General features: G+C 23.8%; 1 protein-coding gene across 3 annotated transcripts in view; it reads right to left on the bottom strand.

Moving 5' to 3' along the window:
- The window catches only part of LOC127283622 (protein Skeletor, isoforms B/C), a 71,889-nt gene that overhangs the window by 24,548 nt on the left and 23,738 nt on the right, over positions 1-23,603 (bottom strand). For all 3 annotated transcript variants that reach the window (XM_051308611.1, XM_051308609.1, XM_051308610.1), the window contains exons 3-7: positions 7,173-7,310; positions 6,395-6,467; positions 4,731-4,839; positions 2,588-2,750; positions 2,238-2,497 (exon numbers count right to left, since the gene is read on the bottom strand). In XM_051308611.1, the coding sequence (XP_051164568.1) occupies positions 2,238-2,497; positions 2,588-2,750; positions 4,731-4,839; positions 6,395-6,467; positions 7,173-7,310 (743 nt within the window). The remainder of the gene's footprint in view (positions 1-2,237; positions 2,498-2,587; positions 2,751-4,730; positions 4,840-6,394; positions 6,468-7,172; positions 7,311-23,603) is intronic.

The raw sequence follows: 23,603 nt of genomic DNA, 5'->3' as shown, positions 1-23,603 counted from the left end.
GAATTTATATTATAATTTATAAATTGTATTTTTTTTTTGCAGTGTATTGCATTTATAAAGAAAAATTTTGATTTTATCTGTATATCAAGAGAGATTTTTCTTTTTTTTTTTCTTTGCTCAGTTCATTTTCTTTGGACTAATAGAGCGTCAATAAGAGAGAAGAAGCTTTATAACCTTTTGAAAGCCCGCTACGGACTTTTTGATTACCCTTTGATCGATATCGTCTTTTATCTTGGATGAGTAGTTTCATCTGTTTTCCAAAGTCATATGGGGGTTAATATTATAGCTTTTGGACAGACGATAAATTAAATGCCCATTTAAGAGCCCCTAGACTACGTTTTATTGCTACAAACATTTTTCTAGATTTTTATTTTTCACTTTTGAAATTGAACATTTAGATAACAAAAAAAAAAAAAAAGAAAAATGATTTATTATTTAAATTATTTTATATTTATTGTAATTCGAAAGGGAAAAATTTCTTATGTTTTCTGATGAAGAAAAAATATTCAGGAACAAAGTTCGACCAAATGGTATAGAAAGAGAAAAATTGAAAAAAAATTTAATTTTAAGATAAGATATCAGTGAAATTTTAATCTTTTGACATTTTCGTTGTTTTAGAGTGTTGATTTATTTTTCGACTTTATTAAAGAGATGTAAAATAATGCTGCGTTATAAAAATTTTAAAAAAGTTATTAATTAACAAATTTTTGAATATGTAAAACTTAAAATTCAGAAAAAATTAAAAATTTTCCACAATTTTTAATATTTTTCATCGATAATTTTTTTAAAAAACTTTTTTCCATCGTTATCAAACCTCGGATCTATTTTAAGGTGCAAAAAAGTCGTTTTAGTTTTTTAAATAATTGAATTTTCAAAGAATTTCATTAAAATTATTGAAAATAATTATTTTCGAAAAATTTTTATATTCAAATGGCAGGGAGTCAAAATTTCAAAAAAAAAAAAAAAAAAATTCCAATCAAAAAGTTCCAAAAAATTCTTTTTCCCAATGTAAATTTTTACATTTATTTTTCCAATATTAGTTCCAAAATTTGTTTAAAAAAATTCTAATGAATATTCAGCTAAGGTCATATTTATAATTTAGTTATTTTTTAAAATGATGTTTTGATACGTTAAATTGTTAAATTGTTAGTCCTTTGAAATTGAATTTAAAATTACTGAAAATGCCTCAAATAATAAGAAAGGTAATAGATATTTTGTTTTTAATTTGAATAAATTAATTTTGTAATTTAATTTGTAAAATAAATAAATAAATAAATAAATAAATTATATTTTATAAAATAAGTCGAAAAAGTTGTATAATTGTTTCAATAAATAAATAAAAATAAATAAATAATCCTAGACTTGCATTCCGAACAATTAATCGTATGGTTTTAAAAATTTTCCATTTATTAACAAAAAAAAAAAAAAAAAAAAAAATTCTATAATAGTTAGGAAAAAAATTATTGTTCTATAACAATGAAAATTTTCATGCGTTAAAATTTCAATGCCCTTCTCCTTAAAATGGAATTTTATTAATTTAATAAATTATAATTTCGAAAGAAAGTGTCGAAATTTTTTTATAAAAATATTTATAATATTCCAAAATTCATTTTGTCATTTTTTTCCCTTTGTAAACCCGTTTATATATATATATATATAGGTACATTAAATAAACAAATTAAAATCCATAAGTCTTTGACGATATATCAAATTTAAATCAAAAAGAGAAAAATATTAAATATAATTAGAATTTATAATAATTTATATTAATACTGTATTTTAGTGGATTCGAAACATTAAAAAAATTGTTTTAAGGTAATTTGTCATTAATTTCCTGTTGCAGTAATATTTAATTTTTTAATTTTTGAACCGAAATTCATAAATCCTCGACAATATCTAAAATTTTAATCAATAAGAAAAAAATATGAAATATAATTGGAATTTATAATAATTTATAATAATAATTGTATTTTAGTGGATTCGAAACATTAAAAAAAATTGTTTTAAGGAAATTCGCTTTCAACTTCCTGATGCGGTAATATTTCTAAAGGGTGCTCGAGTGACTGGTATCTTCCTTTGATCGTAAAACCGTGACTAAGAAAGACAGGAAGGATATGCCAAAGACGGAAGAGCAAAGTGTGGGTGGATTTGGTTTAGACGTTAAGATCTTAGAGAGAGAGAGAGAGAGACTGGTTACACTGTTGCCCAGGGGTTATATAAAGAGAACGTTGGCTTACCTGAGGAGAAACTCCAAGCATCTTAAGAGAGGGTGGCACGTTGAGACTCTGAGGAATTTGCACGTGACCAAAATCAACAGCAAAAGCCTCACACCAAACGCCAAAATGTCCAAGCTGATGCACCGTTAAATCTCCTGGTAATGTTAAAACAACCGTTTTATGATCGTAACGTCGTAGTGGTTGAATTTTTCCATTTTCATCAGGCACTTTAATTCCTTGAGGCGAGGGATGTGGTCCACTTCCGGTCCAGAATTTCGCATCTTTTATAGTGAAAAATAAAAAAAATATTCATTTTAATTGAGAAAATAAATAAAGAATATTAAATTTATTGAAATTTCCATTTGACTAACCTGGTGCTTCGCCATCGTAACTGAAACTTGGAATTAGAAGGGTTTGAGCATCAACAATCACCACTGGTTCTGAATTAACTCCATGAATACCATTTAGACTTCCTAATTTTTGTGGTTTTGGATAATCAAAACTGCGTGGAATTTTGATGTCACCGAAATTTACCTGCAATAAATAATTGTTCAATTTTAGTTAAAAATTATAATTTTTAAATATTAACAAAGTTAAAAGTTAAATTCAAAAGTCGATAAATTCAATTTTCAAAAAAGTGGAGATAAACCAGATTTAAGAAAAAAATGTTATTAACAAAGAAATTTCAATTTTTACAATATTAAAATTTTTACTAAAAAAAATTGACAAATAAAATGAGACAATAATTAACATAAATAAATAATTTTTTTGTTAATTTTGTGTTGCAAACATTTTTTTTGAAAAAATAATAATTAGGACTCAAGTTTAAAGAAAATAATTTTTAAGCTCAAAAATGTCACTTCTATGTAATTAAAAATAAACAATTGTGCAAGAACAGAACGAAATGAAATTCTTACAACAATTTTCAAAATATTTAATAATAAATTATTCAAAATAATTCAAATTCAAATTGAAAAAACGATTTTTTTTTAAATTTATTTATTCAATTATATTTTATTCAAAAATTATTATTTTTCAAAACCAAATTTTGTGCTGAAATTTTCAAGTCCAGCACAAAAATAAACAATAATTTTTCAATATAATAAAATATAATTGAATAAATAAATATTTCTTGGTGTTAAAAATCGTTTCTTGAATATTAAGATTTTGACAATTGTTGTAAGAATTTATTTTTGTATTGTTCTTGAAAAATTGTATATTTTTAATTATACATACATTGAAGTGGCATTTTTGAGCTTAAAATTGTTTTCTTGAAATTTGAGTTCTAATTATTATTTTTTTAAAAAAATTTTTCCAACACAAATCAGTACAAAATTATAGCATAAATTGTCACAAAAATGATTTTTTTGAAAAAACAAAATGTCAAACAAGAGAAATAATGGAATAGAGTTTTAAAGATCGATTATTAATTTTATAACAAAACTAAATTTAAAAAAAAAAAATAGAAACTATTGTAAAATTTTGTACATTTTTTTTTCTGAACTGAATTCAAAAAAGGAGAATTTTTTCGATATTATTTTTCATTTATTAAAAAAAAAATATAAAGTATTAATAGAGTCTTATAAGTAGAATATTGTTATTTCATAAAATAAACAACAAAATTTAACTTCAGTAATTAAAAATCGGTTGCAAAAACCAGATATATTCAAATCTAATTAATAAACAAAACGAGCTAATAATTAACAAGCGAAATAATGAAACCAAAAACTAAATTTTACATAAAAATAATTATTATTGTAAATTATGGTAGAATAATTTTGTCTTGAAAAATTGGAAATATTATTATTCCGTAAAATAAACAATAAAATTTAACATCAGCAATTAAAAATCGGTTTGGAAAATTATACTAATTAAAAATTAAATCACGAACAATACGATGACAATAATCAACGAGAGAAATAATAAAACGAAAAATAAATTTTCGGTATATAAAAAAAATAATGAATAATGATAAAAAACAATTTTAATTTATAAATAAAAATTTATTTTAATTTATTTATTAATTTGTCGTATAAATTAAAAAAAAAAAAGTTATTTCGAATAAAAATTTTAACGGTTTTTCTTTTTTTCCTTTTGTAAAGGGTCAATTATCCGTAAAATCACTAAAGAAAATTTCAAAAAAATGGCAAACAACTGAATTATTGAATGAAAACTAGTGTTAAAACTCCATTCCGTAACATCAGTTTTTATTCAATATTTCAGTTATTTTACCTTTTTTTAAAATTTTCTTTAGTGGTCCGATTGAAAATTGTTAAATCCTAACGTATGGCTGACAGAATTTTAAATAATTTCAATTAATTTTCATATTTTTTAACAAAATATCTTAAAAGCGTAATTTGTCATTTTTGAGAGAATCACCCATAAACATATTTTTATAAATCAAAAAAAAAAAGTCTCGAGTTGGAAAAAAAATAGAAATTTTTGGAATAAAAATATATATGTATTTTCCTTAAAAAAAAAAAATTGATAAAATGAAAAGTCGTATGTACTCACTGCGAATTCGTCACAATATACGGAAAACCACTTAATGTTGTTCAAGGTCTTTCCTTCCGGAAGCGTTAAAGTGATGTCCTTATTTCTGTACCGCTTTAGAACGTTAGTCCTGTTAACATAATTAACATTGCCAACATAGAGAACGTTTGAGAACTCTCGCGCGTATTATTTCTACTTTACACATTCGTCCAGAGGTGAAACCAGTCTACGTGTCGAGTTAATTAATGACTACTAAAGGACACACACGTGAGTACCCAACTTTCTTTCATTATATTTATATATCACAAGAAAAAGAACTCGTGTTGCTTTTTTCAACACATTCTTCATAAACTATTTTAATTTTTCTTTTTTTTAATGAAATCTTTTAACATTTTTACTGTGTTTTTATTAATGGTTTTTCAACATTTGGACAATGTGTTTTATATGTGCGTTTGTCATTTTAATTAATTCACTAAAATATCTCTTAATTAATTTCTTAATTTTCCTGTCTCTCATCTCCCTTTGCTTTTAAGTTAATTACATTAATTTGAAAATGATTTATTTTATGTAACTAGATAAAATTTATTTCACGATGCTATGAATAAACAAACGAGAATAGTAATATTTAAATTAATTAATTTAGAAGTTACGATAAATAACGATATTTATAATTTAATTAATAATAATGCATTTATATTATTATTTTGAAATTAATTTTATTTGTTGGAAAAATAAACCACTTTTTTAAAAACTTGCCAATTACTTTGATTATATTATATATTTTATTATTATTATTATTATTATTATATTAATACATTTAAAAATTTATTTTTTTAATAATATATAATAATAATAATAATATATAATAATAATAATCAATAAAATAACAATAATACCTAATAATTAATTAAGTTATAAATTACATTAAATATGTTTTTTTAAATGTATTTTATTAAAAACTGAGAAAAGCCAATAAAATGGATTAAATATTTGCTTTTAATTATTGAAAAATCAACATATTGGTTCGTTAATTAATTTTTATGTATTTTTTTTTAAATACATATATTTACAGAATATTTAATGTATCTTATTAGTACTCTGTATGAATGGGATCTGACCGTATATTTTTCAATAAATAAATAAATAAAAAAAAATTGATTTTTTTTTCGTAATTTATTTCAGTCTTTATTATTATTTAGTGTACTGTTTATGTAAATTTGATAAGGATAACGATAGCTACCGAAACGTCATTTATTTTGATATTTAAAAAAAAGCCAAATTAAAAAAAAACTATAAAGAAAAGAAAAACTGTGCAAATTTTTTTTTTTTAGTATTAATATAATTATTACCACATAAATAATATTTTAATTAAAATTTATTATTATTCCTTATTTAATTCATTATTTATTATTATAATTTTATTTTTTTATTTTATTTATTAAGTTGACGAAAAAATAATTAGAAATGCAAAAAAAAAAATTATAAATAAAATTTTAAAGTTCATTGTAAAATAATATAGATCCATATTACATGTATGTACGCAAAAAAAAACAAAAGAGTCGATATTTTCATTCGCTTTTTTGTTAAAATTACTACCTAGATAATAATAGCCTGTTAGGAGTGTCAATAGCCTGAAGCTAATCATGCATTATTAAATTTGTATACGTTAATATTATCGTACTTACGTTCCTCGTTCGTCCCGAACCCTGAATCCATTATTACCAGGAGATTTTGAGCTTCCAGCGTAGAAAAATGCAGCTGGAAATTTAATTTAAATTTTTTACTTTCATTTAACTAAAATGCGAGACAATAAATAAAATAAATAAAAATTTGAAGAAAATATTTTTTAATCCAAATAAATAAATGCAATAATTTGTAAAAAAAAAAATTAAAAACAAATAAACTTTCTTTAAATAATTAATTCATTATTCTGATTTACTAATCACAACAGATAGAAATTTAATAAAATTTATTTTGTCTTTTTTTTTGCAATAACCAATAAAAAAAAATGATAATTAAGTGATAAAAATAAATTTAAATGAACTCATAATAATTTTACTACCGTACGCGTTTGTTTATAATAATCTAATGGTTTTTTTCCTCCGCGCAAAAGTTGTAAAATCAATATAAAATAAGAGATAAAATTCCAATTTAAGAGGAATAATAAAAAAAAATTATTGTTTTGATTTGTATTCTATAATTATATACAATATTTAATGATTGATCTTGCTAGGTCAGGGAAAGTTTGAATGTCAAGTTTCCTTTGCTCTTTTCTCTCAATCTTTTTTCTTTTTTTATTTTTTTTTAAACAATGAAATAGAAATTGTTCATACGCTACTATTGAAAGTTATCGTTCTGGAATTTTACGATATTTTTCTTTCTTCATCATCGTCATCATTCTCGTTCCAGATATTTTTTTTTTATAATCATAAAAATATATTTGAAAAAGATGATTTTTCTTACCGGGACCTTCTCCATCATAATTGAAGCCTTTGATGAAGAGGGTTCTTCCATCTACAGCATAGATTTCACCACTGACTCCATGGTGAAGTTCAGATAATCTCCCTAATAACTTTCCATAATAAGCCGCGTTGCAAACCTCTGAAAATAGTAATTTTCAAACATTAAATATATGATAAATTTTTATTATAAATTGAGCAAGAAAATATGTCAAAAACATTTTTTTTTTTTAAATAATGAGTAAGTATTTCTCAAACGAATTATAAGTAAAATTTTCAAAAAAAAATTTTCAGACTCATGAATAGGCTCTAAAATTTTTTTTTAGAATTATGATTTGATATAGGGTCAGTTGGGGTAAATGAGGACAGGGGGTAAATGGGGACAAGAGGTTTTAGAGCTTAATTTACAGTTTTAAAATTAAGTTCAGTGTCAATATTTTAACCTCAAATCACCTGCAAGAGGTTTTGAGTATTGCCAAGCTTTTATCTTGACAATTGGCAGCAACATAAAAAAAGTTATCGCTCAATGCATAAAAACTTGAAAATCAAAGTTAAACTGTTTCAGTATTTTGTCGAGCATTTCAAAGAAAACAGACTTAAAAATCATACCGAATTTTTTTCTTATTCCTCATGACTCACAGTTTTCCTAAAAGTATCAAATTGAGACCAAAAATTGCATCAAATCTTTGCAACGTTTTGATGCACATAAGTTATATGAAAAAGAGATCGTTTTGTGTATCATTTTTAGAAATGATACACGAAACGGTCTCAATTTTTGATGCAAAAAATTTAATCAATTTATATAAATCATGGCCGAATTGAATCGACTCAAAATTAAACGAATTTTTTTCAGATATTTTGGTAATAGTACAATTGCGGAGACTATTTCACTACTTAATTTGAAAATGAAAATAACAGAAAATCAAAGACAATGTGCAATTCGATAATTAAAAAGTGACAGCTTATAAACATAACCTAAAATGCATGAGAAAAAATTTGTCGATAAAATCAATATAGCCGAGCTTTTTAGAAGGTAGATGGCAGTTTTGCTTTTTATAAAAACGATTCAGAAAATTTAAAGAAAGAAAATAGATGAGTGCTACCATCTACCTTCTAAAAAGCTCGGCTATATTGATTTTATCGACAAATTTTTTCTCATGCATTTTAGGTTATGTTTATAAGCTGTCACTTTTTAATTATCGAATTGCACATTGTCTTTGATTTTCTGTTATTTTCATTTTCAAATTAAATAGTGAAATGGTCTCCGCAATTGTACTATTACCAAAATATCTGAAAAAAATTCGTTCAATTTTGAGTCGATTCAATTCGGCCATGATTGATATAAATTGATTAAATTTTTTGCATCAAAAAATGAGACCGTTTCGTGTATCATTTCTAAAAATGATACACAAAACGATCTCTTTTTGATATAACTTATGTGCATCAAAACGTTGCAATAGAAAAAGATACAACCAAGTTTACTGTGCTCCTAGCTATATAACAGAAATTCACTTGAATTTTTCATTTTTGTCAATTTGGTTAATAATGACAAAAATCAAAAATTCAAGTGAATTTCTGTTATGGTAGTCATAAGGAATAAGAAAAAAATTTGGTATGATTTTTAAGTCTGTTTTTTTTCAAATGCGAGACAAAATACTGAAATAAAAAAAAATAAAAAAATTTCAATTGGTTCAACTATTATATACCTACTAGAAATTTTTTTCAAGTTTTTTCGTCCCTTAATACAGTAATATACTTAAGGGTATGTGAAAACCTCCCACGTGACTTAGTATGGGAAAATGTGATTTGGTAGTATACATTTCACTCTGAAATGAGAAAAAAATTTTGTCTAAAATTTTGAGGGATGATAGATTAGGGTACAAGGAATCTCGCTGTTCTCCGAAAAATACATAATTTTGAGTAAAATTATTAAAAAATGATGTTTAAAAAGTGTCATTTTTAAACGAAAATGAAAACAAAAATGGCGGCGCATACACAAACGTTGCTTGAGTGGGTCAGTGCTCCAGTAAACAGCGCCAATTCGAGCTTTTGGCCGCTGAATGAATTATGATATAATACATTATTTTACTATTTATTGCTATATTTTTATTATTTTTGCGTTAAGTTATGGTAAAGGAGTAGAACAGCGAGATTTCTTGTACCAAACAAAATCATTTCGCCAAAATTTTAACGCGAAAGCATTTTTTATTTCAGAGAAAGTTTCAAAACCACAAAAAAACTTCCTTTACCCACATACCCTTAAGGAAACTTTTTTCTTAAAACTTTCTTAGAAACTATGCTGTCCCCATTTACCCCAAATTTTATGAAATTTTCTAAATTTTGGGGTAAATGGGGACAGTCAGTTTCAAAGCTTATCTAAATTTTTTTCTGCTGCATAAAATTAATCCTGTGAACGTAAATAACAGGTTAAAAAAAATAAACCCGCAAATATTACCTTTTAAAGGAAGAAACTTACGTAAATCGTGAAAAATATCGATTTTGTCCCCATTTACCCCAACTGACCCTAATCTTATTCTTTAGAATATTAATTTTGCAAAATATTTATTTGTTCAAATATGAATGTTTTAGAAAATGCAAATGGTCGAAAATCAATTTGACAGAATTTTTATTTAGACGAAAATTAATTAGCCAGAAATTCAATTTAATCGAAACTTTGTCTTCACAGTAAACTTGGTTGTATCTTTTTCTATTGCAACGTTTTGATGCACATAAGTTATATCAAAAAGAGATCGTTTTGTTTATCATTTTTAGAAATGAAACACGAAACGGTCTCATTTTTTGATGCAAAAAATTTAATCAATTTATATCAATCATGGCCGAATTGAATCGACTCAAAATTAAACGAATTTTTTTCAGATATTTTGGTAATAGTACAATTGCGGAGACCATTTCACTATTTAATTTGAAAATGAAAATAACAGAAAATCAAAGACAATGTGCAATTCGATAATTAAAAAGTGACAGCTTATAAACATAACCTAAAATGCATGAGAAAAAATTTGTCGATAAAATCAATATAGCCGAGCTTTTTAGAAGGTAGATGGCAGCACTCATCTATTTTCTTTCTTTAAATTTTTTCTGAATCGTTTTTATAAAAAGCAAAACTGCCATCTACCTTCTAAAAAGCTCGGCTATATTGATTTTATCGACAAATTTTTTCTCATGCATTTTAGGTTATGTTTATAAGCTGTCACTTTTTAATTATCGAATTGCACATTGTCTTTGATTTTCTGTTATTTTCATTTTCAAATTAAATAGTGAAATGGTCTCCGCAATTGTACTATTACCAAAATATCTGAAAAAAATTCCTTTAATTTTGAGTCGATTCAATTCAGCCATGATTGATATAAATTGATTAAATTTTTTGCATCAAAAAATGAGACCGTTTCGTGTATCATTTCTAAAAATGATACACAAAACGATCTCTTTTTGATATAACTTATGTGCATCAAAACGTTGCAAAGATTTTATGCAATTTTTGGTCTCAATTTGATACTTTTAGGAAAACTGTGTTGTAGAATATTAATTTTGCAGAATTGTAATTTAAAAGAATCTTAATTTTGCAGAATATTTTTTTGCTCGAATATTAATGTTCCAGAAAATTAAAATAGTAGAAAATTATTTTGCCAGAATTAATTCGGCGGAAACTTCAAATTTGACTAATCAGAAATTATCAAGAAAATTGTGATTGATCAAGTTTAAAGTTTCCGCTGAATTAATTCTGGCAAATTGATTTTCGACTATTTGCATTTTCTAAAAAAACATTAATATTCGACCAAATAAATATTCTGCAAAATTTAATTAATATTCTTAAGAATAAGATTCTATTAAATCATAATTTTAAAAAATTTGGTTTAAAATTTTTGCTTTAAAAAAATTGTTATTTTAAATTCTTACAAAATGTTAATAAAAAAATGTGTTCTTCATGGCCTGTGTACAATATTTAAATTTTTTTTTTTATATTCCGCACACATTTCTGACTATAAAACAGTTGTGAAAATGACAATCAATTAGAAAAAAAATTATTTGATAATAATTACTGATTTAAATAATAACACTAATTATTATTTATTATAAATAATTACGTGTAATGAGACGTATGAATTTGAATGTTAATTGCGCATTGTTTTCATTATAAAGAATTTTTATTATTAATTATTCAATTATTATTACATAATCAAATAATTGTTTACTTTTTTCCAATTTGAGTGAGTGTCATTTTTTTCTCAACGGTTTTATACACAGAAATGTTTGCGAAATGTAAAACAATTTTTAAATTTTACGTATGACATATGAAGAATACTTTTTTATTAATACTTTTATAAATAAACAATTTAAAAAACTATTTAAAATAACAATTTCTTTAAACAAAAATTATTTTTAAATACACAAAACCATTTAATATTGAATATTAAAATGATGATTAAAAATACAAAATGCACAGAACAACTCTCTAAATCTGAATTAGTATATAAAAATGTTTACTAATTTGAATTAGTGACTCACTTTTTGCTTTAGAATTAGTTAAATTTTACTAATTGTTAGTAAAAGTTACTATTAATTAGTAAAATTTCACTAATTCAGAAGCAAAAAGTGAGTCACTAATTCAAATTAGTAAACATTTTTACCTAATTCAGATTTAGAGAGAAACGATAAACGAGACGTTTGTGCTCTCTTGTCACGGAAATCCAAGATCGATTAAATAATAAGAAAATCAATAAATTAGAAATTAATAATTGTCATAGTATTAACAAATATTAATAGAGAAAAACGGTCAATAATACATTTTTAATAAATATACATTTTTAAATAAAGGGACAACACATCAAAATAATAATAAATAATAATAATAATAATAAATAAAATTTATTTAATAAAATTTTTAAAAATAAATAAAAATTGTGAATTGTGAAATTAATAAAAAATTTACGTCACAATATTATAATTCTGCCAAATTCAAAATAGATGAAATAAAAATCTGTAAAATGAAAATTCGTTTAAGTAACAATTTGTGTAATACAGAAATTCGGTTAAATTGAATTTTTGTAACATAATAATTCGAAGAAATAAAAATTCGTCTAAAAAAAAATTTTAGGTAATGAAATTCTGCCAAATAAAAATTCTAACAAATTAATTTTGGAGCTTCCAATATTTTTTAAACGAAATTATATATTAATTAATATTTCATATTTCTTCACTGAATTATAGTTCAGTGAAGAAATATACATTTTTTATTTGTGTTTAGCGTATTCAATATATACTTTAAAGTATTTAATAATTAATGTAAGACGATTAATCAATTATGTAATAAATTTTTGATCAAAAGCAAAGTAAACGAAAGCCAAGAAAGTTTTGAATGAAAATCTGGGTCAATACTGACGTCAACATTATAAGATAAATTTATGTGTCGCACTCCTTATATGAAATCTTAATTAAAAATAGTTTATAGTTCCATCAAAGTCTGGATCACACAGGTTCGAGACGATAAAGTGGCTGAAGACATTGCATTAGTTGCACGCTTGCACTTCCAAGAGAGATAATGACCGTTATGCATATGCATCGCACCTTAAATCCTTGCATCCTTACAAGATTGCAAATCCCTGGAATTCATTTAGAGTCTCTTTTATCTCTTCTTCTTCTTCTTTAACTTTATTTTCTTCTTCCCGTCTCTTTGTTTCATATAATATTAATATTAAAATCCATAAAATCAATTTGAAAATTTATTCTATTTTATTAAATTTAAATTAAGGGAGGGGAGGATTAGTGCGTGAAAAGCTAATACATACTGAAATGCATAAAACTAATTAAACCGGTATTAGACTATATATATGTGGGTCTGTTACGTTGGATTGGAATAAATTGGTATATATATATATTGATAATCGACTTTGTTCCGTCTCAAGACAGCCTTGTATGGCGGTTAACGGTAGAAATTCCATTTCCACGATGAACATCAATCGACGTGCATGTTCTGCAAATCGTAGCATGCAAAACTAGGTTCCTTGAATGCTTCGCCCCCTCTGGATTGATCCATCGTAACATGTAGGACAGGAACGTGAACCCACAGAGAAATATATATAATATATAGGTTAGGTAGAATGTAAAATATTCCTCGTTAGGTCCCAACTCATTCAAAAAAAAGGGTTTCAGAAACCCATGTGTCAATCATGACTATGACCCGCTGCATTTGAATCCAAAACCGTTAAATGTACGTATATAGGTAAAGGAGTTTCATTGAAACTTTCTCGTACTCTCACTTTTTCACGCACAGAGAAAAAAAAATGTTATTTCCTATTGAGAGGAAAATTCCTCTTTTCTGCTATATAATCTCTCAAAATCTAGCAACAAAATTAGTTTTTTTTCTCTCTATTTATAACAAGAATATTTCACTTCTTCAATAAGATGAAGGAAAACATGAAAATGAATCCTTATACTATTTTTGAATTCACTACAAAATTTTAGTTTAATCCTACATTGAAAAAAAAACTTATTTGATTCAAATAATTTTTATTTTATTTAAATATAAACTGTATTTGAACCAATAATTTCTGTATTTGTAACAAAAATACCATTTCAAATAATAACTATTTAATGCAAACACAGAAAATTAAAAGGTATTAAAATAAGCTGCAACGCTTATTATTTTAATTCAATTTTGCTTATTTTAATACCAAAATGGATTAAAATAAGCAAAATTGGTCTAAAATAATAAGCGTTGCAGCTTATTTTAATGCCTTTTAATTTTCTGTGAATAAATATTTATTTGATTATAGTCAAGTAACCGATTACACAGTCCGACAATATTTACTTTCCAAAAATCAGACAATATTTTTCTCAAGTTTTTCGAAGTGCTGAATCCAAATCCGGTCTCAGAATTGACCCTGCACGTCAGGTTTTCGAGATATTCTAATCCTAATGTGCAAAAAACCCGTTTTTTAACAGCATTTAAAGTTGTGCAACATCAAGAGATAATTTTTCTTCCAAAAGGTCAATATTTCATCTGAAAGTGCTATTCTTCCCCTTTAAAACCCATTTTGTAAATTTTAAAAATCTTCATTTGTCTCTGAGTAATCGTTCATTTAATTTTCTGAGTTTGGCGATTTCTTCGATATTCCAAAACTGAATAGGAACAGATAAAACTTCGATAATACAGAAAAATATAACTACAAACATCTAAATTTTAAATAGTTCTTCAGATTTTCGGTATAACTGAACACGAATTCAATGTTAGACTTTCAAAATTCAAAATGGCGGATCCAATATGACGATTTTTTAAAAAATCGATTGTATTTGCTTGTAATTTGTTACTCGAGGGTTTTTGGGTCCGCTGAACACAAATTCGATGACAGATTTTCATAATTCAAAATGGCGGATGATTTTTTAAATATCGAAGAATTCGCCATACTCAGAAAATTGAATGAACGATTACTATGAGACAAATGAAGATTTTTTAAATTTTCAAAATGGGTTTTAAAGGGGAAGAATAGCACTGTCAGATGCAATATTGACCTTTTGGAAAAAAAATTGTCTCTTGATGTTGCATGTCCTCAAATGTAATTAAAAAACGAGTTTTTTTGCACTTTTAGGTTAGAATAACTCAAAAACCTGACGTGTTGTCTGATTCTTGGAAAGTAAATTGAATCAAATTTTGTTGGCCTGTGTTATTAATCATCAATAGGTTGTATAAAGTGTTGACCCTCTCTTTATGTATTTTCACTTCAAAAATCAAAAATATAACCTAAAAATTTTGGGAGCTTATAGGTACCGTTACCGTTCGTCGCGGAGCTTCAGATATGTATAGAAAAAAAAATTTCTTTAAACTCTGGGAAAATGTTCCTTTTTATGTAATTTATAAGTGGTAAAAAACCCAGTACCCCTTGCCATACCAAAAACTGAGAAATTTGGGTTCAACTTCAGAGTTGCATCAGTAAACATAGGATTCCTAATCTGAACGTGCAAAACTCATACATTTTATGGAATTTTTTTAAAAGTTTTCTTAAATTTTTTTTTTAAAACTTGTATGTTGTAGAATGGAATTAATAGAATAATATAAAAAAAAAGTTTTAGTAGGGGTATCCATGCTAATTTTTGAGTTACAATGTTTTGAAAAAGGTACAGTGACCGACATCCTGACAGTCTGCGCTATTAAAAACGATAATAATTATAAAAATAATAATATTGAATTAAATATCACTAGTAAATTAATTAATATACAATATTTAGAAACTGATACAGTTGACACAAAATTTTATACGTTTATATTTTCTTCAATATTTTACTTTCTAGAAAACTAAACTCAAAAAATTTGCTTTATTGATTATAAATTTGATAAATATGAAAAAAATTGTTAAATAATTATATTTTAAAAGCAACTTTTTTTGGTTCATTAAATCTGAATAATAAAATTTGTGATAATATAAATAAATATCATGTTATTTAAATAGTAGTTTTAATATTTTTTATTTTATTAAAGGATGTCGCCCACACAGCACAATATATTGCTGTAAGCTTACCTCAAGCTTACATGTAATTTTTGTAAGCTAACCCTGTAAGCTTCAGGTAAGGTCGAGGTCATATAAAAATGTCCGCCATACAGTAAGCTTACACAGTAATGCCATGGTAAACTTACATGGTAATGTCATGGTAAGCTTACATGGTAGGGGCACTGTAAGCTTACCCGGTAAGATCACTGTAAGCTTACACGGTAAGCTATTAATTGCTAACAAATAACAAAGTATTAATTTATTAACTTACAATAAACAATAAATTGATTTGCACAATTATATTTATTTTGTCATTTATATAAAAAAAAACCCGGTAGGGTTTGCTTAAAAAAATTTACTGCGCATTCGTAAGTGCCATAGAAAGCTACTGCGCATAAATATTTAAAAAAAATTATTTATTGATACCTTTGAAAACTTGCCGTGTAAGCTTACTGTAACCTTACAGTGACTTTGCCAAGTAAGTTTACTATGGCCTTACTGTGTAAGCTTACTGTATGGCGGACATTTTTATATTACCTCGACCTTACCTGAAGCTTACAGGGTTAGCTTATAAAAATTACATGTAAGCTTGAGGTAAGCTTACAGCAATATATTGGGCTGTGTGGGCGTTCACTGTTTTCATACCATATATTTTTAAATTAATATTTGAACTTTTATCAAAGTGTTTTTTAATTTTAAACTTATCTACTATAAATTTTAACCCAAATCTTTTATTTTAAATTAATTTTATAACTAAATCTTTAATAAATTCCGATAAAATGTCATTTAAAGTTGAATTTATGCCCAGGGTGTCGGTCACTGTACCCGTTACCCTATTTGTCTAATTTAATGTAATTTTTGTAGTGCATATAATTTAAAAAATTTTTTTTTTATTTTTCATGTGACAATATAAGTAAATTAATAACAGAAATTGGCGCGATCCAATGTAATTTTATAAGAAAATTTAAAAAAAAACAAAATAACGAAATGTCATCAAATTCGCATAAATTTTCTTATTGAAAAAAATATATTGAAGAAATAAACGCGAATTATTAATTCGCTTTTCCGTGTATACTGTATGTAATGATTTCTATAAAAATTATTTTATTTATAAAACATAAATTCCTGCGTCAGAATTGATTAGTGTAAAATAGAAAAAAAAAGCACGGCAAAGTGTACATACATCAGTTGCCATTAGGCATATGTCAGACTTGATTGGTTCGTTACTGTGGATCTCAAAGTCTGTAAAATACTTGCAAATTTGATGGAAATAGGATGCGTTCTACAATAGTTGTATCTAATGGTCAATATAGTGCATATAAGTATTATATATATATATACGTCCAAGTTTTGTCGGTCAACAAAGACTGATGGAAAATTTTGTTTTAAGGACATATCAAAAGTTGGTCACCTTAATCACCTTTGTGTGCAAGTCAATATAACTTATAACTATCATTCGCGAAATATATACAACACTATTTTACGTATTATTATTTAAATTCAAAGTAGCGACGCACTTGAATTGTTTACGACATCTAATAATGACTTTTGTAGCAATTTATGACTTTGTCATAATCTTTTATGAAAACTTCATGGGAAATGTTGAAACTCCTTAATAGCTTCTTCGCAAGAGATTTTTTTTTTTTACAAAAATAAATATGTATATAATTTTTTATAATAATATTTATATTTTTAGGAATTGTTTTAAGAAATGTCAAAAGAGAAATTGTTATTTAATATTTATATAACATGCGTATAAAAAATTATATGGTAAAATTAAAAAAAAAAAAAAACTCCCCATATATAATTCTCAATAATAAAAGATTTTATATAGTTAAAGACACGTTTGAAAATTCATCAATCCATTCGAGTTTTATTTTATTATTGAGAAAAAAAAAAAAGAGTAATAAGAAGATTTCTCGTGAGAGAATATAATCTGTTCACAGTATAATTTCGTAATGTGAACCACTTTCACCATTGCGAAAAATAAATTAACCTCAGGCAATTCAGCTGCAAATTTAAAAATTTTTTATTGTGCGTGCAAAGAACTTTAATCATTGCCTTTTGTACTAATTTATATATTAAAACTCGTATTTGTTTCCTAAAAATAAAATTTTAAATATTCAAGCTTTCTTTTTGTGTACAAAAATTTTAAATCTCCTAAAAAAAAAATTGGGAATTTTAAAATTTATTCTCAATTTTCTGGCAAATGAAATAAAGAATAATCGTTTTGAAACAAAACAAAATTAATAAAATCGAAATTTATTTAATTCAATCTGATTGAAAATTATTCATATCTAAAATGGAGGGTGATATTATTACATAAAGAATATATAATTTTGTGGAGATAAATGAATTTTTTTTTAATTTGAGCCATCATTGTTTTATTTTTTTTTTTTTATTAAAAAAAGACCAGGAAAACTGGGACAAAAAAAATAATTATGAATGGAATTTATCTGGAATGATGAATATTTATCAAGGAGTCAGAAAAAAGTATTGAATATTGCAACAAATGCGCAGTATATGTGCTCTCTGGATTTGTATGTGCTCTTGTGAAAAATTGTACTGACTGAAAAATTCTCAATTACCGCAATATTGTCCCATTTAAAAAAAAAGTGGAAATAATTGATAAATTTACATTTTACATGTGTAATATTTGTGTTTATCAAAAAAGTGAAATATTTTTATTACAATTTTTCTAGATTTTACAAATATATCGAATTTCAACATTATAACGTTACATTTATTATATATATATATATAATTTTTTTTTAAATGAATATTTTAATATAAAAAATGTCAAAAGTTTGATTTTTGATATTGTTGAATAATACAATTAAAAAAAAACAGCTTGGATTTCATTATATAGCACATAAAATGACGACAACCACGGAAACAGACGTACAATAGTTTGTAATCAGAGTAATGAGATAGTGAAGCAGTAACGTGCAATTTAAATTTAATGAATTATATTCCACTTGATTCATTCTCTTTTATTTTCCGTCACGCTCGAGAATTAATGTCTGACTTCTCGTTTCATTACACATATATATATATATTTCTAAATATAGTTGCCATTATTAGTATGATAATAATCAACCAAACTATAAATGAATTTATTTCATTAAAGTATAAAAAAAACTATATATAATCTTCTTTAAATAAAACTGTTTATATATGGCAACAGCTAATGGTATTAAATTATTTTCTCAATTTACTCTATATATACCAACATAATTGAAAAGCTGTATTTTCCATTAAAACGGAGTGCATTAATTTTCTCATACAAATCATTAGTTAACATTAATTTTTTTGCTAATTTTTTTTAAATAATTTATTTTATAGATGAATTATCATTTTTTGACGAATAATCAAATGATCGAATTTCGAAAAGTTCAAATTTTTATTCGATCGAATTTCGAATTTCTAAAAATTGGATCTTTTTACAATTTCAACGTTTAGAAATTTGATTATGATTTTTCTAATAATCAAAAAAATCGAATTGTTAAAAGTTTGAATTACCAAAAGATCAAATTTCTAAAAGTAGGATTTACCAAAAGAACGAATTTTCAAAATTTTAATTTAACTGAATATTAATTATTTAGCAGAATTTTAATTCAACAAAATTTTAATTAATCTAAAATTTTAAATGCATAATAAATTTCCAATTTACCGAATTTTTATTTGCACTAATTGTTATTTGATAAAATTCTTAAAACGCCGAAATTTCATTTGTAAATAAACTATAAAAAGAATTTTTCGATAAAAAATAAAAAAGGATAGAAGTTAAATTTGATGCGAAATTGCAACCAATAAAAATTTATACAGACTTAGGATCGACTTTAAGGCGCAAAAAATCGAAGACATAAAAAATTCAATTTTAAAGTTATTATTTGAAATTTTTTTTAAATAATTGAATTCTTAAAGATTTATAATTCAGATTTTTGAAATTAATTGAACTCTAATAGTGATTTTTAATTGAAATTTTTGGTAATGAAGAATTTATTAGAAATTACAGACAAAAATTGAATTTCAAAAGTTTTCAATTGAAAAATGTTTTCTAATAATTGGATTTTTGAAGAATATTATAAAAATCATTTAAAATCATTAAATTTTGAAAGAGTTACAGTTGAAATGTTTAGAAATAATAAAATTTTTGAAGGTTTTAAATTGAAATTTTTGAAAACAATTGAATTCCTGTGATTTTGAATTAAATTTTTTTGATGATTTCTGTTGCTGAAGAATTTATTAAAAAATTAAAGACAAAAATTGAACTTTAAAATTTTTTAATTTGAAAAATGCTTTTAGATAATTGAATTTTTGAAGAATATTATAAAAATCATTGAAAATAATTAAATTTCGCAAGAATTATAATTGAAATTATTAAATTTTTAAAAAGTTTTAGATGGAAAAATTTAAAAATAATAAATTTTAAAAGATTTTAAATTGAAATTTTTGGTATAATTTTATAATTATTATTATTTATAATTTTATAATTTTAACTTTGTTAAATAATTGAAATAAAGAAGATTTGAAGAAGATCTGCATTGTATTTTAAAAAAGACGTATTTTGTTTAAAAATTTTGTAAAAAAATGTAAAAAAAAAGTCGAAAAAGTCGTATTTTCGGAAAAAATTTTTAAAAAATCGTATAATCCGAGGCCTGTTTATATGATTCAGTGGTGCCAATTCTATTTTTTGTCAAAATAAGTTTACCCATTTTAGAATTTTTTTTTATCTTTTAAAAATTTAAAGTTTCATGAAAAAAAAAAAAAAAATGAAAATTATTTAAAATTCATGTAAACAATCGATTGTGTCAACCAACGACTAGAACAATATTGACAGGTACTAAAATTAATTTTGAATTTATAATTTCCATTATTTTAATAATTATAAAATGAAAAGGCAAAAAAAGACAAAAAATGGTTAGAACAAAAAAAGCAAATGTTTTTTTTTTATTTTTTGTTTTTCAATGATGAAAAGTAAAAAAAATTGAAAACTGAAAAAAATTGTATGCGCAAATGAATAAAATAGAAATCAATGAAAATAAATAGTTTCCGATTTTTTAAAAGCTGTGATTTACAATAAGCAAAATAAAAATGCTTTTTGGAATATTAAAATGAATAATAATGAATAGCCTTGTGTTGCGAATAACAAGCCACAAACTCGATCATCAAGGAATGCAAGACTGTATTTACAGTCATATCTACATACCTAAATTGCATGTACACAGACGGTATGCATATATATAATACGTGGTTTGCGTAAATTGACGAGCATTCCAAAGCATGTGTTTGTGCCCCAGAAGCTGATCCATTTGCAGATAGATTTTGTTAATTATGATTAATCACGTGAGAAAAGCATTAAAATATACGTTTCAATTCTATATTCATTGACAATATTATATTTTATATATTAATATTATAAATATTTAGAATTTACTTGCGCCTAAATTTTTGTTATTATTATATTTTAGGGGTCAAAATTTTCTCAAACGAATCATCTAAAATTAACAAAATTTGAAAAATTTCATATTCTGAAAAAATTGAAATTTTTCAAAATCCATACAACTTATTATTCAAAATGACATAAAAAGCATTTAAAAAATCAGCAATGAAAAATAATAGAAATTTTGAGAGAAGTTGAAATTTTCATTTTTTGAATTTTATTTAAAAAATTATAAACAAATTTTGTGTTTTTAATTTTTTTAAATTCTATTACAATTATTGACAAGAAGAAAATTGATACCACCCAAACAACATGAATTTCATTGTGTTGAAATTTCGCCCCTTAAATGGTTTTTCAACTCCTACTGTGATCATAAACATTCTGAAAATATTAGACCAAAAACAAATTTTTGTTAAAGATATAAACAATTGAAATTTTTATAGTTGTTTTAAAGAAAAAAATTTTTTTTATTAAGGTTATGAGCAATTGAAATTTTTAGTTGTTTTTAATAAAAAAAAAAAAAAAATTCGTTGACAAATTAAAAAATAAAAAAATAAATTTTTCCCATCTTGGAACGTAGTATTTAAAATAATTTTTTGTTATAAACAAATTTTTATTTTAAACTGTTTTTTGAATTGTTTATTTAGAAAATGTTAATAAAAAACAGTTTTTTTCATGTCCTACGTATTTAAAAATCAACTGGATCTCGAGAAAATTTTTTATTATTTATTGAAGACAGCTAAAAATTTCATTTGTTCATAATTTATTTTAAAAAAATTATTTTTTTTGTTTTATATTTTTAGAAACTTATTTTAATTACAGTAGAAGTTAAAAAACAATTTAACTTTGAAAGTTAAATTTGTTAATATTAGGTGAATTTGAGAAATTCTGAAATATTATATTATAAACTTTATTAAAATAATTAGGTATCTTGGTTTATTATTTATAAATATTTTAACATTATTGCTCTCTAATGCGTTTTTTTTTCTTCTTTTTGAACAATAACTCATAGTCGAATAATCATTTTCTGTCAATATTTTAAAATAATTTTTCATATTTCACATCAGTAGAATATATATAATTCTAGTTTTACTTAATATGATAATCTCGGATTATATCCTCTCTGTTAGTATTAAATAATGATGACTCTTCGCATCATGAATGCTCTTAGCTTTGGAAATCTAGAGTGAAATTCAAAAGAGGAAGTTTGAACAAAAATGAAATATTTAAAACATACATGTCCCAATTTATAATAATGTTTAAAAAAAAAAAGCAAAATTAATGTTACAGTTTACAGTTTCGAGATTCATATAATATAAATATGTAATGTATAAAAATATTAGAGAAAAAAAAAAAATTATTTTGCACTACTCAATGAATATTTAAAAAAATAATATAGATTTCCTTTCATGAAAAATGAAGGTATAAAAAATTTTTTTATTATCACTTTTATATCGATTGAAAAATTTCATGTAACTTTTTATAAGCGACAAATTTTATAATATCAGTGAATTTCTACGAGTAACGATAAATATAATATAAGAAAAAAAAATTGCATTTCACGTTAATAACATTATTAACTTTTTATATATAGAACATGATTTTTATAAAGCAATTTACAATTTTAGATTTATTTTTTGCTATTAATTTTTCTTTACACTGCATCTATAAAGTTGAAAAAAAAAAATATTTTCTTTTGACAAAAAAAAAAATTTAGTTGACAATATTTTTGCTATTAATTCAATTTGTCAAAATTTGTTTCAATTCCATCAAAGTTTGATTGCCTCAACTATAAAATATTTAAATTTTTTTTCCAATTTCGTTGAGGTGACAAAAATTTTCTAATCAAAATGTTATATTTTCAATTTACTCTATATCATATTGAAACTATATTTTCTATTAAAACTGGCGCATTAATTTTCCATTCCAATTACTAATTAAAATTTTCATTTTAAATAATTTTATTCAGATATAATTTATTTTTTAGTCAAAATATCATTTTTCGAATTATAGCATTTGACAAAATTTCATTTTAAAAGAATTTTTACTCAACGCAAATTTTTTAAGTGTCGAATTTTTGTTTGACAGAATTTTTATTTTACATAATTTTTTTTAACCAACTTTTTATTTTTTAATAAATAAAAAAATATATTTTTTTAAAAATTTATATTATTTTAGAAAAATTCTCAATTTGACAGAATTTTAAGTGATTCGAATTTTTAAATTCCAGAATTTAATGTCAGAATTTTAATTTCTGAATTTTTATTTGTCCAAATTTTTATTTGCACGAATTGTTATAATTGAAAGCATTCTTAAAACGTCGATTTTTCATTTGTCCAAAATTGTAAATGGCCAACAAACAGTCGGCAGAAAAATATAAAAATATATAAAAAATATAAAAAATTTTAACCAATCAATTTTTCAAATTTTGTTGTGTTGAAAAAAATTACCTAATCAAAATTTTCTTGGACCAACGAAAAAAAAT

The sequence above is a fragment of the Leptopilina boulardi genome, unplaced genomic scaffold (genome assembly GCF_019393585.1).
Source record: "Leptopilina boulardi isolate dan_hultmark-lab unplaced genomic scaffold, ZJU_Lbou_2.1 LbouV2_310, whole genome shotgun sequence".
Classification (NCBI taxonomy): domain Eukaryota; kingdom Metazoa; phylum Arthropoda; class Insecta; order Hymenoptera; family Figitidae; genus Leptopilina; species Leptopilina boulardi.
The sequence above is the reverse complement of the archived record's forward strand: the minus strand, read 5'-3'. Positions and strand labels throughout refer to the sequence as shown.